The following is a 15,963-nucleotide window of genomic DNA, read 5'->3' as shown; positions in this document are numbered from 1 at the left end:
GATTTCAAGCATTTTAACAGTGACTGCGTTACAGCTTTATTCGTGATGGTAAAGCATTCCGTCCTAAGTTGTAAAACTGACACTGTAAGTCACATTAACGGGTCAGTGTAGCGGGTTCCACCCCATGGACAATTAGATTGTTGAACTGGTGACAGCGTACCATTTTGTACTATATGTGAATTCAATGACAAATATCACATCTATCTGTCTGTATCTGAGTATGTATCTATGAAGAAGAGAAGCAAGCGCCCAAATGGGGCTTGATGAGAACGTCTGTTAAATAAATTTGAAGGCTCAGCAGCGACGTTTAGGAGAATCCAACTCATTTCACTGCTGAGCCTTCAAAATGTATTTGGAAGATCTCATCACGTTCCATGTGTGTGGCTGCTGCTTTTTCTATCTATCGCAACAACAGCCACACTTTACTGTAGTTGGGGAAGATCGGGCCGCGAGATGATTTAATGATTATCTGAGTACATTAGAAAAATTATCAAATTGGCTTATCTGAATTGTTTTTGGTGAAAGATCTTTCCACAATAGGAAATTCTAAGGTTACTACCAGGCTATTTCTTCACCCAAGCCAGAGTTTGAGCTCCATGTAGGTACCAAGTCCTCCGCAGAGGACCTGTCAGCCATCCCACGCATTTCATTGCCTTCACAACTTCTTCAGAGATGTGGAAGTTGAAGATGACAAAGGAACGCATTGGGCGGGTGGCTGTCTGGCTGGACTGGACAATAGTTCGGGACTTTGCTTCCTACCTGTAGCTCGCTCCCTGGCTAGGTCCAATAAAGAAATACTGTAGTCTTGGTGCCCACTGAATGTGTTTTTGCATTTTCGTACATTTATATAATTGTACATCTGTGCATCTAGCGCCGGCACGCCAGCTGCCCGGTAGCAGTCCTTAGTTTACCCATCTTGTGCGCATACCACATCTGCGGCTCTTACTGCCAGGACACAAGGCTACAAACCGCCCCTCACCTAACCCTCTACCATGTCGTAGTCTTCTCCTGAGCTCTGGGTGGTCACCTGAGAGAGATGCGTCTGTCTATTGTTGCTTGGCAAATCTTTGTGCCGGCATCTTGGAGGCCACTGAACGGGAGGGAGACCCCTATGGTGAGAGATCGCACTGCCGTGGAGCCGGATGGTATTGTAGTATACTGCCATGCTACCACAGGTGCTTGGTTGGGTTTGCTGGAATCTGTGGTTCCACAGCAGCTGGTAGCTATTCCCTTAGGGAGGGCAGGGGGGTCCCTGGTAACAAGGAGGGTATCTAGGTAAGGGATTACTAGGGGATATACAAGTACGGGGGAAAGGGAACATAATAATGGAGTGGTATATAGGTACAAGGGAGTACATGGGTACAGCTTGTAGCAGGTGCCGCAAGTGGACCCATCGTGTTCAGTAAGACTTGCCGGCGGCTGGCTGTCGGTATACCGAAAGCTGCATCCTGGCTGCCAGTCTGCCGACAGCGGGGCGAGAGCATAGGACACCCAAGAGTGGGAATAGCCCTGTTGCGCCCGTATTCCGGCTGGCGACATTCCGGCGTCTGTATCCTGAACGCTGGTATTCAAACAGCCAGCAAATAGAACGTATACCGACTAGGGTTGCCACAACATCCCTTTAATTCTGGACACACATTAATTACACAGATTCTGTGGCTGATTAAAACCAGGTGACATGGAGTCTTGACGTCAGCCAGCCACAGAACCTGTGTAATTAATGTGTCCAGAATTAAAGGGATGATGTGGCAACCCTAATAGCGTCCCATCATGTTATGTATTGTGTACCTAAAAATGTCAGATACAGATTTCTAAATAAACTCCCGTAAATGCTACATGTTAGTGTGGTTTATTAATTTGGTGGTAGATAATGTGACCTCTCTCATGATACATCGCACACAACTATTTGGGTTGTTATAAAGTACAGTAATATTATAGTGCTTGTTGCCTTCACTGTGGGGTAATTGGTTTAGCGTGTCTAAAAGCAGGAGATTTTTGGCAGCGAGTCGGATGACATTAATGCTAAGGCAGTGCACTAACGTGATCCTTCTCACTTATATTTTCCAGTAAAATACGTTTTTGGACAGGTTATTGAATTTTAATGTAACCAATGTTTGAAAGCAGACGTGGCGAAGCTGCAAACATTTTGGAATATTTAATTTCATAAAGGATGTTCCCTGTGATTAATGTGGACAAAATAATTGTTCATCAGAGAAAATGCCGTCATTCAGCTTGCCGCTTCCTAGCGATCAGAATTAGGTTTGACAGCCATATTTATGAATACATCAGTCATATATACAGAGAGATATGTGGGTGCTACCACAATCGCATGTGACTCCTGAAGTGGATGGTCTGAGGGCAGTGCACTCGTCCTATAAAATATTACTTGTATTTCTATGTTCTGTTGTACTGTATAATATAAATGCACTAAAATGAGACAGTATTCAGTCTTGCTCAATTAACTAACTCCAAACAGCCGGGTTTCATTAAAAATTAAAAATTTCAGTTCTGTGATCTGTTTAACATTGTGTGAATGTTGTTTTGTAGAAATTATACTGAAACTAATAAATGTCAGTATATTTAAAATCCAACATATGAAGTGAATTTGTTAAATTCTGAAAAGATTAGATGACTAAAAACTGTTTGTGTAAAAGCAATGTGCTATTAAGCGCTACCGTACTGTTTTGTTTTTTTGTTTGCCATCTGTGACAACCATCCTCCTATCCAAGCCTCTCCTCCTCCCCTCCTTCTCTACCTCTTCCTCATCCTCTCCCTCCTCTCCCCTTCTACTCTCCTCCTAGTCTCCTCTTCTTCCTCCTCCACTCCCCTTCTCTTCCTCTTCCACTCCCCTCCTCCTCCTCCTCCTCCACTCCTCTTTTCTTCACCACCTCTTCTCTCCTCTTCTCTTCTTTTCTCCTCCTCCCCTTCTCCTCTTCTCCTCCTTCTCCCTTCCTTTTTCCTAATCCTCGTCCTCTTCTCTTCCTCCTTTCCTCCTCCTCCTCTCCTACGCCTCTCTTAACATAGAATTTGACGGCAGATAAGAACCATTTGGCCCATCTAGTCTGCCCCTTCCTCTCCTACTTCATTTTTCCTCCTCCCCTCTTCTCCTTTTACCTTCTCTCCTCTTAATCTACCTCCTCTTCTTCTGCCCCCCCCCCCCTATCCTCTCCTACCCTTTTCCTCTTATCCTACTCCTCCTTTCCACCTGCCCCTCTTCTTCTCCCCTCTCCCCTCCTTCCCCATCCACCCTTGGGATCCACACTAGACTTGTCCATTGATGTCTGAGCCATTGATGGTCAATGGTTTTTAACCATCAAGGGAACCATTAATAGTTTATTCATCGATGATTCAGGTCTGCGTGTGTGCATACTAACTGGACTGTGACTGCGCAATACTTAAAAGTAGTGGGTCCCCCCCCCCCCCCCACCAACCATCAGATCTCCCCATCAATGGTAAAACCATTGACTATTGGGAGGAGAGCATTGATAGTGACAAGCCATCGATGGACAGTGGCCAACCCTACCTTGTCCTGACACAGTTCAGTACCCATTGTATTGTGTTCTGTTCTTTTTATAGAAATTAAAATTATTTTGAGATAATCGGCCTCTTAATTAGTAGTGGACTGTTAGTGTGGGCGAGAGATTACTGCTAAGTGCTATTGTATGTGGCTATCTGTGGTCACTTACCTACATGCCAATGTTCCGTAGTTTAGGGCTAAATTATTGCAGCTTGAGGGATCAGCATTGTAGCTAGCACTGTGGCACAGCAGCATGTGAGGCGTAGCCAGAATGCAGACAGAAGTCTAGAACAGTATTGCCCGATTTCAGCAGAAGCCTGGGTATGTGATTCAGCAGGGTTACTCTAATACCTACAGTGCAGCAACAAAAGTCGTATGGTGTAGCCAGGAGTCATGTAATGCAATAAAGAATTATGTAATAACAAAAAAAGAAGAAAAAGCATGGAATACAATAAAGAATCACGTAATTTAATAAAGGAAGGTATCTTTGTTGCCAAAACCTGAAGTATAATAAGCTGTGATAGGTGGTGTGGCCAATATATAGCTTATAGCACATGCTTTTCTGCGACTTTCCCCCATTTTTCATTCTTAAACGACGCTGGATACATCAGCAGTACTTACCTTATCATAACGCGAGCGTGTAATAAAAAAACCTGTTCCCAGTAAAGTGATTGATCAGGACGCTTGGATACGGGTCAGAAGCAGGTTAACGGCCCTCCGAGCTCTTTGCTGGAGCTGTTCCTTGAGCACATAATCCTTCCCCACACATCATAGCAGACTTACTAAATGAATTTAGCTCAGGAGAGCGCTCGTAAATCACAGACCTAATTCGCAGAATCGCAGAAAATAAACCATTATATTGAAAATTTATTAAGTGTTTAAATGCTCACATTAGACTAAGAAAATATTTCCCTGACCAAAAGCAAATTACAAGAAGTCTTCTCCAGAGAAAATGGCAGTTTATTGCCGGTGCATTGTAAACGCGCCTTTCTCGCTGAACAAAAGCCGTCCGTTTACCCCGCTTCATATGTTTAGCGTAATCAGGCTGGTGAGTGATGGAGGTTGTCAGTGCCGTTAGAAAACTCATTTTGAAATCAGCATGAAGTACTCAACAGCTTCCAGCTCAAAGGCTTCACTCCACGCATTCAGCTGCCTGGGAGCGTAATTGTAGGAAGATCTAATTGGCCGGCCTTAATTTCTTCCTGAGTAAATACTGGAGAGTGGAAATTAAAACTTAGTTTAATGGTGTACACGGCTGTTAATCTTTCCCAGCGCTGCTGTGCTATTTGGAGGAAAGCGACGGCTGGTCTTTGGGCCGCTAAGGCTTTTGCCCAGGCAGGAGCTGCTTCTTCTCTGCAGCTGTGTTTTTGCAAGCGGTGCAGAACATGGAGAAAACACACTTCACTTCAGGGCTGTATTTTGACAACCTGAGTAAAGCGGAAAATGCTAGAAGATCTATCCCACGTCTAGAACATTCAGGAACAGAAAGTTGTTCTGATTTATTGTGGGTTTTATTTTCTATGCTTTTCATAAATAGTATACTGAAGGCGAAAGGGGGGCGTAACTGCACACGAAGGCCTGGCCGTATTGTTTTGACCTTTTTATCGCTAATTGTTACTGTAAATCGTCCCTGTCTTTTGCGCAAAGTTGAGCTTTTTTGTTGTTGTTGTTGTTGCTGTAGATACAGATGTGTCCTTATAAAACAGCCCCTCTTGGGCACGCCAGGTCGCCAGAGAATCTTCTAACGCCGGGAGTCTTTTTTGCTTTTTATTCCGAAAATGCGCCATGGTGGCAATGCAGTGTGACTAGGACGCACGAGGAGTCTCTGCTGATTGATTTGTATGACACTTGTATATCTGTGTGCGACTGAGTCTCTGAATCTGTACACGAAGTGCTACAATGTAGCATTGCGTTGCGACTAAGACACCTTATCGGCAAACAAGATGCCTGATATTAGCAGAGCTGCACGGGACCTGGCGGCTCACTCACGCCAGGCATCTGGCGCCGCATGGCGTATTAAGACTAGAGGACACATCTGTATGTTCAGCCTCATCTTGGCTGCGACTATTCGCACCCGCCAGTGGTTTGTCGCCATTAGTGTTTCTGTTCACGGGCATGTGCTATTAATCGCAATCAATAGAGAACGCATTGTACGATTGCGGGTACGACTATACCCCAACGGATGTGAATGGTCGCTGCCGCCATGATACACGCCGCTGTGAGGCATCCATGTCTTTTACACACATTGGACCTCATTCAGAGTCGCTCGCTATGCTGATGAAAGCGCAGTTGGCCAATGTCTTAAGTACTGCGCATGTATCTGATTCGCACTGCGCATCCTTCCTGATTTGTTACCGCACGGAGACTCCGAACAAATTGGGGCAAAGGGAGTATAGATTTTAGTGGGTGTAGCTGGGAAGTAACGGGGTGGCATTGCAGACACAGGCATTTGCTGACAGCGACGGCGTCCAAAGATGTAAAAAAAAAAACGCTGACAATAGGAATCCATGTTAAGACTGAGAAACTGCATCTGCCATAGGGCATGTTTCGATGATGCGTCTAAAGACGGATTTCCGCAGGTGGAAGGCGCTGCAGTTGGGCGTTTCAGTTTTGAAGAAATTGGCAGTGGCATAGACACCGATCAGATGCTGCGGCAAAAGACGCGGCTGCAAGAAATTGAGGGTAGATTTTGGAGAGGCATGATGTGAGACATGCTATAAATAAAGCTGCACTCATTATCTTTCCCCCAGCCAGAGTAACACCCCCTACAAATATCTCTATCACTGTTGACAACACCATCATCTCTCCCATTCCCCCAACTCCGCTGCTTGGGCGTCACTCTTGACTCCTCCCTCTCCTTTGCACCCCACATCCGAGCTCTGGCGCAATCCTGTCGTTTCCAGCTATGCAACATTGCTCGCATCAGACCATTTCTCTCCCAGAGTGCAACTAAACTTATCATCCACTCACTGGTCATCTCACGAATCGACTACTGCAACGTTCTCCTCACTGGCCTCGCTTGCTCCCATCTTCCTCCCCTCCAATCTGTCCTCAGCTCCGCAGCTAGGCTCATCTTCCTCTCCCGCCGCTCCACATCTGCCACTCCCCTTCGACAAAATCTACACTGGCTCCCATTCCCCTACAGAATCCTCTTCACACTCCTCACCCTCACATACAAGGTCATCTCTAATTCCACTGCTCCCTACATCTCCAACCTCTTTTCCCTTCATACTCCCTATGGTCGGCCAATGACCGTCACCTCTCCTCTGCCCTGGTCACTGCTTCCCATGCTCAAGTTCAAGACTATGCCCATGCTGCACCCCTTCAGTGGAACGCGCTCCCCCGCTCCATTATACTCTTCCCGACCTTGCAAAGCTTCAAACGTGCACTGAAAACCCATCTATTCATCAAAGCGTACCCTCCGATGCGTAACCTAGTCCTGAGGCTGCTCCTCCATTCCCCTGCCTCATGCCTTGACCATCTCTGCTTTGCTTGCATACTGCCATCAGGCTACCTACCGTTTGCTTGCACCTCATGTCATCTGTCTGTCACCCCTCCCCACTAGATTGTTAGCTCCTCAGAGCAGGGCCCTCTTTCCTCTTGTTATCTAAGCCCTCTTCTCTACGCATTTCACTCACGGCTCTCTCCTATTCAGCGACCATCTTTACCCGCTTTCTCTCCTACTGGTAAAGGCTCATGTCTATCTATAGCCGCCAGCCCCAAGTAGTACAATGATCACTCCCTCACTACTTACATCTTAGCTGTATTATATATGAGAATTGTGGTGCTCTTTGTTACCTGTGCTCTATTTCTGGTATGTATTTACTGTTATGTTAAGTTCTGTCTCCCTGTACTGTTCTGTTGTATGACCTCGGTACGGCGCTGCGAAACACTTGTGGCGCCTTACAAGTAGAATGTAATAAAATTTCTCTAACGTCCTAAGTGGATGCTGGGACTCCGTAAGGACCATGGGGAATAGCGGCTCCGCAGGAGACTGGGCACAAAAGTAAAAGCTTGAACTAGCTGGTGTGCACTGGCTCCTCCCCCTATGACCCTCCTCCAAGCCTCAGTTAGATTTTTGTGCCCGAACGAGAAGGGTGCATGCTAGGTGGCTCTCCTGAGCTGCTTAGAGTAAAAGTTTATTTTAGGTTTTTTATTTTCAGTGAGTCCTGCTGGCAACAGGCTCACTGCATCGTGGGACTAAGGGGAGAAGAAACGAACTCACCTGCGTGCAGAGTGGATTGGGTTTCTTAGGCTACTGGACATTAGCTCCAGAGGGACGATCACAGGTTCAGCCTGGATGGGTCCCGGAGCCGCGCCGCCGGCCCCCTTACAGAGCCAGAAGAACGAAGAGGTCCGGTGAAATCGGCGGCAGAAGACGTTCCTGTCTTCAACTAAGGTAGCGCACAGCACTGCAGCTGTGCGCCATTGCTCTCAGCACACTTCACACTCCGGTCACTGAGGGTGCAGGGCTCTGGGGGGGAGCGCCCTGAGACGCAATAAAAAACAGAAATACCTTAGGATGGCAAAAGAAATACATCACATATAGCTCCTGGGCTATATGGATGTATTTAACCCCTGCCAGTTTTCCAGAAAAAAGCGGGAGATAAGGCCGTCGTGAAGGGGCGGAGCCTATCTCCTCAGCACACAAGCGCCATTTTCCCTCACAGTTCCGCTGGAAGGACGGCTCCCTGACTCTCCCCTGCAGTCCCTACAGAATCAGGGTAAAAACGAGAGAGGGGGGGCACTATTGGCAGCTAAATTATAAACAGCAGCTATAAAAGGGAGTAACACTTATATAAGGTTATCCCTATATATATATAGCGCTCTGGTGTGTGCTGGCAAACTCTCCCTCTGTCTCCCCAAAGGGCTAGTGGGGTCCTGTCCTCTATCAGAGCATTCCCTGTGTGTGTGCTGGGTGTCGGTACGATTGTGTCGACATGTATGAGGAGGAAAATGATGTGGAAGCAGAGCAATTGCCTGTATTAGTGATGTCACCCCCTAGGGAGTCGACACCTGACTGGATGGTTGTATTTAAAGAACTACGTGACAATGTCAGCACTTTACAAAAAACTGTTGACGACATGAGACAGCCGACAAATCAATTAGTGCCTGTCCAGGCGTCTCAGACACCGTCAGGGGCGATAAAACGCCCGTTACCTCAGTGGGTCGACACAGACCCAGACACGGATACTGAGTCCAGTGTCGACGGTGAGGAGACAAACGTAATGTCCAGTAGGGCCACACGTTACATGATCACGGCAATGAAGGAGGCATTGAACATTTCTGACACTACAAGTACCACAAAGAAGGGTATTATGTGGGGAGTGAAAAAACTACCAGTAGCTTTTCCTGAGTCAGATGAATTAAATGAGGTGTGTGATAAAGCGTGGGTTTCCCCCGATAAAAAAGTGCTAATCTCTAATAAATTATTGGCACTATACCCTTTCCCGCCAGGGGTTAGGGTGCGTTGGGAAACACCCCCTAAAGTAGATAAAGCGCTCACACGTTTATCTAAACAAGTAGCGTTACCGTCTCCTGATACGGCCGCCCTCAAAGAACCAGCGGATAGAAGGCTGGAAAATATCCTGAAGGGTATATACACACATACTGGTGTTATACTGCGACCAGCAATCGCCTCAGCCTGGATGTGCAGTGCTGGAGTGGCGTGGTCGGATTCCCTGACTGAAAATATTGATACCCTGGATAGGGACAGTATATTACTAACTATAGAGCATTTGAAGGATGCATTACTATATATGCGTGATGCACAGAGGGATATTTGCACCCTGGCATCAAGAGTGAGTGCTATGTCCATTTCTGCCAGAAGAGCGTTATGGACGCGACAGTGGTCAGCGGATGCGGATTCCAAACGACATATGGAAGTATTGCCGTTTAAAGGAGAGGAGTTATTTGGGGCCGGTCTATCGGACCTGGTGGCCACGGCAACGGCCGGAAAGTCCACCTTTTTACCCCAGGTCACCTCTCAGCAGAAAAAGACACCGTCTTTTCAAACTCAGTCCTTTCGTTCCCATAAGTACAGGCGGGCAAAAGGCCACTCATTTCTGCCCCGGGGCAGAGGAAGAGGAAAAAGACTGCACCAGGCAGCCTCTTCCCAGGAGCAGAAGCCCTCCTCTGCTTCTGCCAAGTCTTCAGCATGACGCTGGGGCTTTACAAGCGGACTCGGACACGGTGGGGGCCCGTCTCAAAAATTTCAACGCGCAGTGGGCTCACTCGCAAGTGGACCCCTGGATTCTGCAGGTAGTATCACAGGGGTACAAACTGGAATTCGAGACGTCTCCCCCTCGCCGGTTCCTGAAGTCTGCTCTACCAAAGTCTCCCTCCGACAGGGAGGCAGTTTTGGAAGCCATTCACAAGCTGTATTCCCAGCAGGTGATAATCAAGGTACCTCTCCTACAACAGGGAAAGGGGTATTATTCCACGCTGTTTGTGGTACCGAAGCCGGACGGCTCGGTGAGACCAATTTTAAATCTAAAATCCTTGAACACTTACATAAAGAGGTTCAAATTCAAGATGGAGTCACTCAGAGCAGTGATAGCAAACCTGGAAGAAGGGGACTATATGGTGTCTCTGGACATCAAAGATGCTTATCTCCACGTCACAATCTACCCTTCTCACCAAGGGTACCTCAGGTTTGTAGTACAAAACTGTCATTATCAGTTTCAGACGCTGCCGTTTGGGTTGTCCACGGCACCTCGGGTCTTTACCAAGGTAATGGCCGAAATGATGATTCTTCTTCGAAGAAAAGGCGTTTTAATTATCCCTTACTTGGACGATCTCCTGATAAGGGCAAGGTCCAGGGAACAGTTAGAAGTCGGAGTAGCACTATCTCAGTTAGTGTTACGTCAGCACGGGTGGATCCTAAATATTCCAAAATCGCAGCTGATTCCAACGACACGTCTCCTGTTCCTAGGAATGATTCTGGACACAGTCCAGAAAAAGGTGTTTCTCCCAGAGGAGAAGGCCAGGGAGTTATCCGAGCTAGTCAGGAATCTCCTAAAACCAGGCCAGGTGTCAGTGCATCAGTGCACGAGGGTCCTGGGAAAAATGGTGGCTTCTTACGAAGCAATTCCATTTGGAAGATTCCATGCAAGAACGTTTCAGTGGGATCTTCTGGACAAATGGTCCGGATCGCATCTTCAGATGCATCAGCGGATAACCCTGTCGCCAAGGACAAGGGTGTCTCTTCTGTGGTGGCTGCAGAGTGCTCATCTACTAGAGGGCCGCAGATTCGGCATTCAGGATTGGATCCTGGTGACCACAGATGCCAGCCTGAGAGGCTGGGGAGCAGTCACACAGGGACAAAATTTCCAGGGCTTGTGGTCAAGCATGGAAACATCTCTTCATAAAAACATTCTGGAACTAAGGGCCATTTACAATGCCCTAAGTCAAGCAAAACCCCTGCTTCAGGGTCAGGCGGTATTGATCCAATCGGACAACATCACGTCAGTCGCCCACGTAAACAGACAGGGCGGCACGAGAAGCAGGAGGGCGATGGCAGAAGCTGCAAGGATTCTTCGCTGGGCGGAAAATCATGTGATAGCACTGTCAGCAGTGTTCATTCCGGGAGTGGACAACTGGGAAGCGGACTTCCTCAGCAGACACGACCTTCACCCGGGGGAGTGGGGACTTCATCCAGAAGTCTTCCAAGAGATGGTAAACCGTTGGGAAAAACCAAAGGTGGACATGATGGCGTCCCGTCTCAACAAAAAACTGGACAGATATTGCGCCAGGTCAAGGGACCCTCAGGCAATAGCGGTGGACGCTCTGGTAACACCATGGGTGTACCAGTCAGTGTATGTGTTCCCTCCTCTGCCTCTCATACCAAAAGTACTGAGAATCATAAAAAAGAGAGGAGTAAGAACTATACTCGTGGTTCCGGATTGGCCAAGAAGGACTTGGTACCCGGAACTTCAAGAGATGCTCACGGAGGACCCGTGGCCTCTACCTCTAAGAAAGGACCTGCTCCAGCAGGGACCTTGTCTGTTCCAAGACTTACCGCGGCTGCGTTTGACGGCATGGCGGTTGAACGCCGGATCCTGAAGGAAAAAGGCATTCCAGAAGAAGTCATCCCTACCCTGATAAAGGCCAGGAAGGATGTAACCGCAAAACATTATCACCGCATTTGGCGAAAGTATGTTGCGTGGTGTGAGGCCAAAGAGGCCCCTACAGAGGAATTTCAACTGGGTCGCTTCCTACATTTCCTGCAAACAGGACTGTCTATGGGCCTAAAATTAGGGTCCATTAAAGTTCAAATTTCGGCCCTGTCGATTTTCTTCCAAAAAGAACTGGCTTCAGTGCCTGAAGTCCAGACGTTTGTCAAAGGGGTACTGCATATACAGCCTCCTTTTGTGCCCCCGGTGGCACCTTGGGATCTCAATGTGGTTTTGGGGTTCCTAAAATCACATTGGTTTGAACCACTCACCACTGTGGAATTAAAATATCTCACATGGAAGGTGGTAATGCTGTTAGCCCTGGCTTCAGCCAGGCGTGTCTCAGAATTGGCGGCTTTATCTTATAAAAGCCCTTACCTGATTTTTCACACGGATAGGGCAGAATTGAGGACTCGTCCTCAATTTCTCCCAAAGGTGGTTTCAGCGTTTCACGTGAACCAGCCTATTGTGGTGCCTGCGGCTACTAGGGACTTGGAGGACTCCAAGTTACTGGACGTAGTCAGGGCCCTCAAAATATATATTTCCAGGACGGCTGGAGTCAGGAAATCTGACTCGCTGTTTATCCTGTATGCACCCAACAAGCTGGGTGCTCCTGCTTCTAAGCAGACGATTGCTCGTTGGATTTGTAGTACAATTCAGCTTGCGCATTCTGTGGCAGGCCTGCCACAGCCAAAATCTGTAAAAGCCCATTCCACAAGGAAGGTGGGCTCATCTTGGGCGGCTGCCCGAGGGGTCTCGGCTTTACAACTTTGCCGAGCAGCTACTTGGTCAGGGGCAAACACGTTTGCTAAATTCTACAAATTTGATACCCTGGCTGAGGAGGACCTGGAGTTCTCTCATTCGGTGCTGCAGAGTCATCCGCACTCTCCCGCCCGTTTGGGAGCTTTGGTATAATCCCCATGGTCCTTACGGAGTCCCAGCATCCACTTAGGACGTTAGAGAAAATAAGAATTTACTTACCGATAATTCTATTTCTCATAGTCCGTAGTGGATGCTGGGCGCCCATCCCAAGTGCGGATTGTCTGCAATACTTGTATATAGTTATTGTTACAAAATTCGGGTTATTATTGTTGTGAGCCATCTTTTCAGAGGCTCCTTCGTTTATCATACTGTTAACTGGGTTCAGATCACAGGTTGTACGGTGTGATTGGTGTGGCTGGTATGAGTCTTACCCAGGATTCAATATCCTTCCTTATTATGTACGCTCGTCCGGGCACAGTATCCTAACTGAGGCTTGGAGGAGGGTCATAGGGGGAGGAGCCAGTGCACACCAGCTAGTTCAAGCTTTTACTTTTGTGCCCAGTCTCCTGCGGAGCCGCTATTCCCCATGGTCCTTACGGAGTCCCAGCATCCACTACGGACTATGAGAAATAGAATTATCGGTAAGTAAATTCTTAGTATTAATATGGTGTTTTACATGTTTACACTATTTGTGTGAATTTGGTTGTTTCTTTGTGTAGTTGTTACTATTGACTGTAATTGGTTGCAGCTGAGAGGCAGGAGACATGTATAGTGCCTACCCTGCCACAGTATGGCTAGCCATCTTGTAGGAAGTCCTGCTGACAACATTGCAGTGTCGCCAGGACCCCGTGCCAAACTCATTGCATGGGCAAACACAGTGCCGTATCTTACCGATCTTCTAGCCAAGAACCAGATCATACTGTTCCCAGACACAGTGCTAGAACAGCACGCTTGGTAATAACTGTAAGTTTTCTTAGAACCTTAGAAGAACATGGTAAGTTAGTATTAATTGCATCAAAGCAGAACTGCCTGCAAAGGGAGCTTCCCCAGGAAGAAATTCCATTCTCATCAGAAGCCCAGGCTGTGATTGGGGAATTATCGTACATCTAGAACACTGGTTCTCAAACTCTGTCCTCAGGAACCCTACACAGGTCACGTTTTCCAGGTCTCCGGCAGCTGCTCTGTGTATCACCAACTGTCACATTTTAAAAATGTACAGGTGACCTGGAAAACATGAACTGTGTGGGGTCCCAAGGACCGAGTTTGAGAACCCATGATCTGGAAGTTCCACCTTTGTTGAGTTCAGTGTGTAATGTGAATGAAGTAATAATGACCATTCTTCTTCTTAGCTTGCAGGTCGCACCATGCCTGATACCCAGTCCTCTCTGAAGGCGGTAGAGAACATGTTGGAGACTTTACAGATCACTCAGTCGTAACCTCTCGAAACCACAACCGGCCGACTGTCCCTGTAACAAATTGTCGCCTCTATTGACCGACCTTTAGTCTAAACCTAAACACAGCGGAGGCTGAGCCGATATTCTGAAAGATGCAGTCTTAATTCACCAGGATCCAATGATGTCACGGAGACGTGAAGATGATCTTTAATTTCCTTTTCTTTATAAATTATTATTTTTTTCTTAAATTAAAACACTGAAATAGTTACTTTGTTCATTGTGTTCAATGCTGTTTTATATGTGAATGCAACGCAGAGATGTTGCCCGATATGACTGTACACAATCTCTGCACTTTATCACCCACAGAGCAGTTGCGTTAAGCAAGTGGCATCACCGACGTCAGATTTTATTAATATGTTGTGCAAAATCATGTATATTTGCAATTCATCCAATTGCCTATAATGCGTGGTGTTTCTTGGGGGTGGGTACGTGATCCCAGCGGTCAGAATATCGACGCTGGGATCCTGACCGCCAGAATGCCGGCAGGGGGGCACACTGCACTCGCCACAGGTATTTTTCCCACTCCGTGGGTGTCGTGGACACCCAGAAATGGGAATAGTTGTGGCGGCGCGGTCGGCTTTCTGGCGGTCGGGATCCTGGCATCAGTATTCTGACCGCCGGGATCCTGATTACATCCCGTCTCTTTGTATTTGTGTTGCTCCCATGTTTCTTTTAATCTTTTGATGTCCCATTTGCATGTACGGTCATTAGCAAGAACTTTGCTGACTTGCTGATTGTGTTTGAACCATGTGTCACGTGCTTCTGTTGAGGACGTTATATGTAAAGTTAGGTACAGCACTACTTACAGAGTAGTGTACTTGGCGTGTTTCATTGTGGAGCAACCTGGTCACGCCTAGGACTTCCCATGTTATCTTGTCTTTCCAGGAGAGTCCAGATTTTTGCTGCTTGAATATTGTAACTCAAGGTATTTTCCCAATGTTAAGACATCAGATGACACAGTATGGTAAGGGATTATTGGGACTAGGGGGGGGATTCAGATCTGATCGTAGATGTGCTAAATTTAGCACATCTACGATCAGTTTCTCAGACATGCGAGGGTACGCCTAGTGCAAGGCTCGCCCGCTCCGCATGCCCTGCCCTACCCCACCCCCCTCCCCCGCAAGGGTGCAAAAGCATCACACAGCGGCGATGTTTTTGCACCCGCTCAGTAGCTCCCTGCCAGCGCAGCTCCTGCGTGCTGGGAGGCTGCTACTCGCCGCGTCCCAGATCACAGCCACCGCAGCGGTCCGGACATGCCTCCGTTGTCCGTACCGCACCCCGCCAACGGTGTTCTAACCCTCTTCCCGCCCCACAACTGCCTCTGCCTGTCAATCAAGCAGAGGCGATCACAGCCCTGAGATGCTCATGCATCTCATTGGGCTCCCGGTGTGCGCACGTGCAGTGCGGCCGCTGCGCGTGCGCACTTCACAAAAGGATTCAGACTGCGATCGCCCCCGCTGCAGCGATCCAGTCTGAATTAGGCCCCAAGTGTTTATAGCAAATCTACTGCACTGAACAAGAAAAAAGTCATTGGGTATTTTAGTTTTTGAATGGAATGAACTTTGGCAGAAGGGAACCTGTTTTTCTGCAGCGGGGTACACTGCTATTCCACAAGGAATAACATTGGGGTGTAGAGTCGGATCAAGATGTGGAATCCAGTGTACCTCGCAGAAAGAGATTTAACAATGGTAAGTTTTACCATAAATCTCCTTTTATGTTTTGACTTCCTGCCTACTAGCATATACAGACCATGATAATTTTTCTGGTAGTGTACATTTATTACTTTGTGTTAAATAGCTGCGGTGGAGTAAAGATTGCGGCTACAGAGCAGCGACAGAGACTAGAGCGCATCAGAATAAAAGCCTGCAGGGCAAATATTGGCTGCAACACGCGTGATCTATGAAGCCGGTGTGTAGTCGCATTGTTCCTCTGTATATACATTGAATGTCTATATCTGCACCAGAAAACCGTGACTGCTGGGATTTAGTCTTCACACCTAAGGTTTCACAATACTCTCCCTTGTTTCCTTGCTGAGGTTTAGAGAACAATGACAGCC

General features: G+C 47.4%; 1 protein-coding gene across 1 annotated transcript in view; it reads left to right on the top strand.

Moving 5' to 3' along the window:
- The window catches only part of EMC2 (ER membrane protein complex subunit 2), a 111,230-nt gene extending 97,115 nt beyond the window's left edge, over nucleotides 1-14,115 (top strand). Inside the window, exon 12 of the mRNA XM_063924505.1 lies at nucleotides 13,803-14,115. Within this exon, the coding sequence (XP_063780575.1) occupies nucleotides 13,803-13,889 (87 nt within the window). The 3' untranslated portion in view covers nucleotides 13,890-14,115. The remainder of the gene's footprint in view (nucleotides 1-13,802) is intronic.
- Nucleotides 14,116-15,963: the final 1,848 nt, after the last annotated feature.

This window comes from Pseudophryne corroboree, chromosome 5, assembly GCF_028390025.1.
Source record: "Pseudophryne corroboree isolate aPseCor3 chromosome 5, aPseCor3.hap2, whole genome shotgun sequence".
Taxonomy (NCBI): Eukaryota; Metazoa; Chordata; class Amphibia; order Anura; family Myobatrachidae; genus Pseudophryne; species Pseudophryne corroboree.
This window is presented reverse-complemented; position numbering and strand designations above follow the sequence as displayed.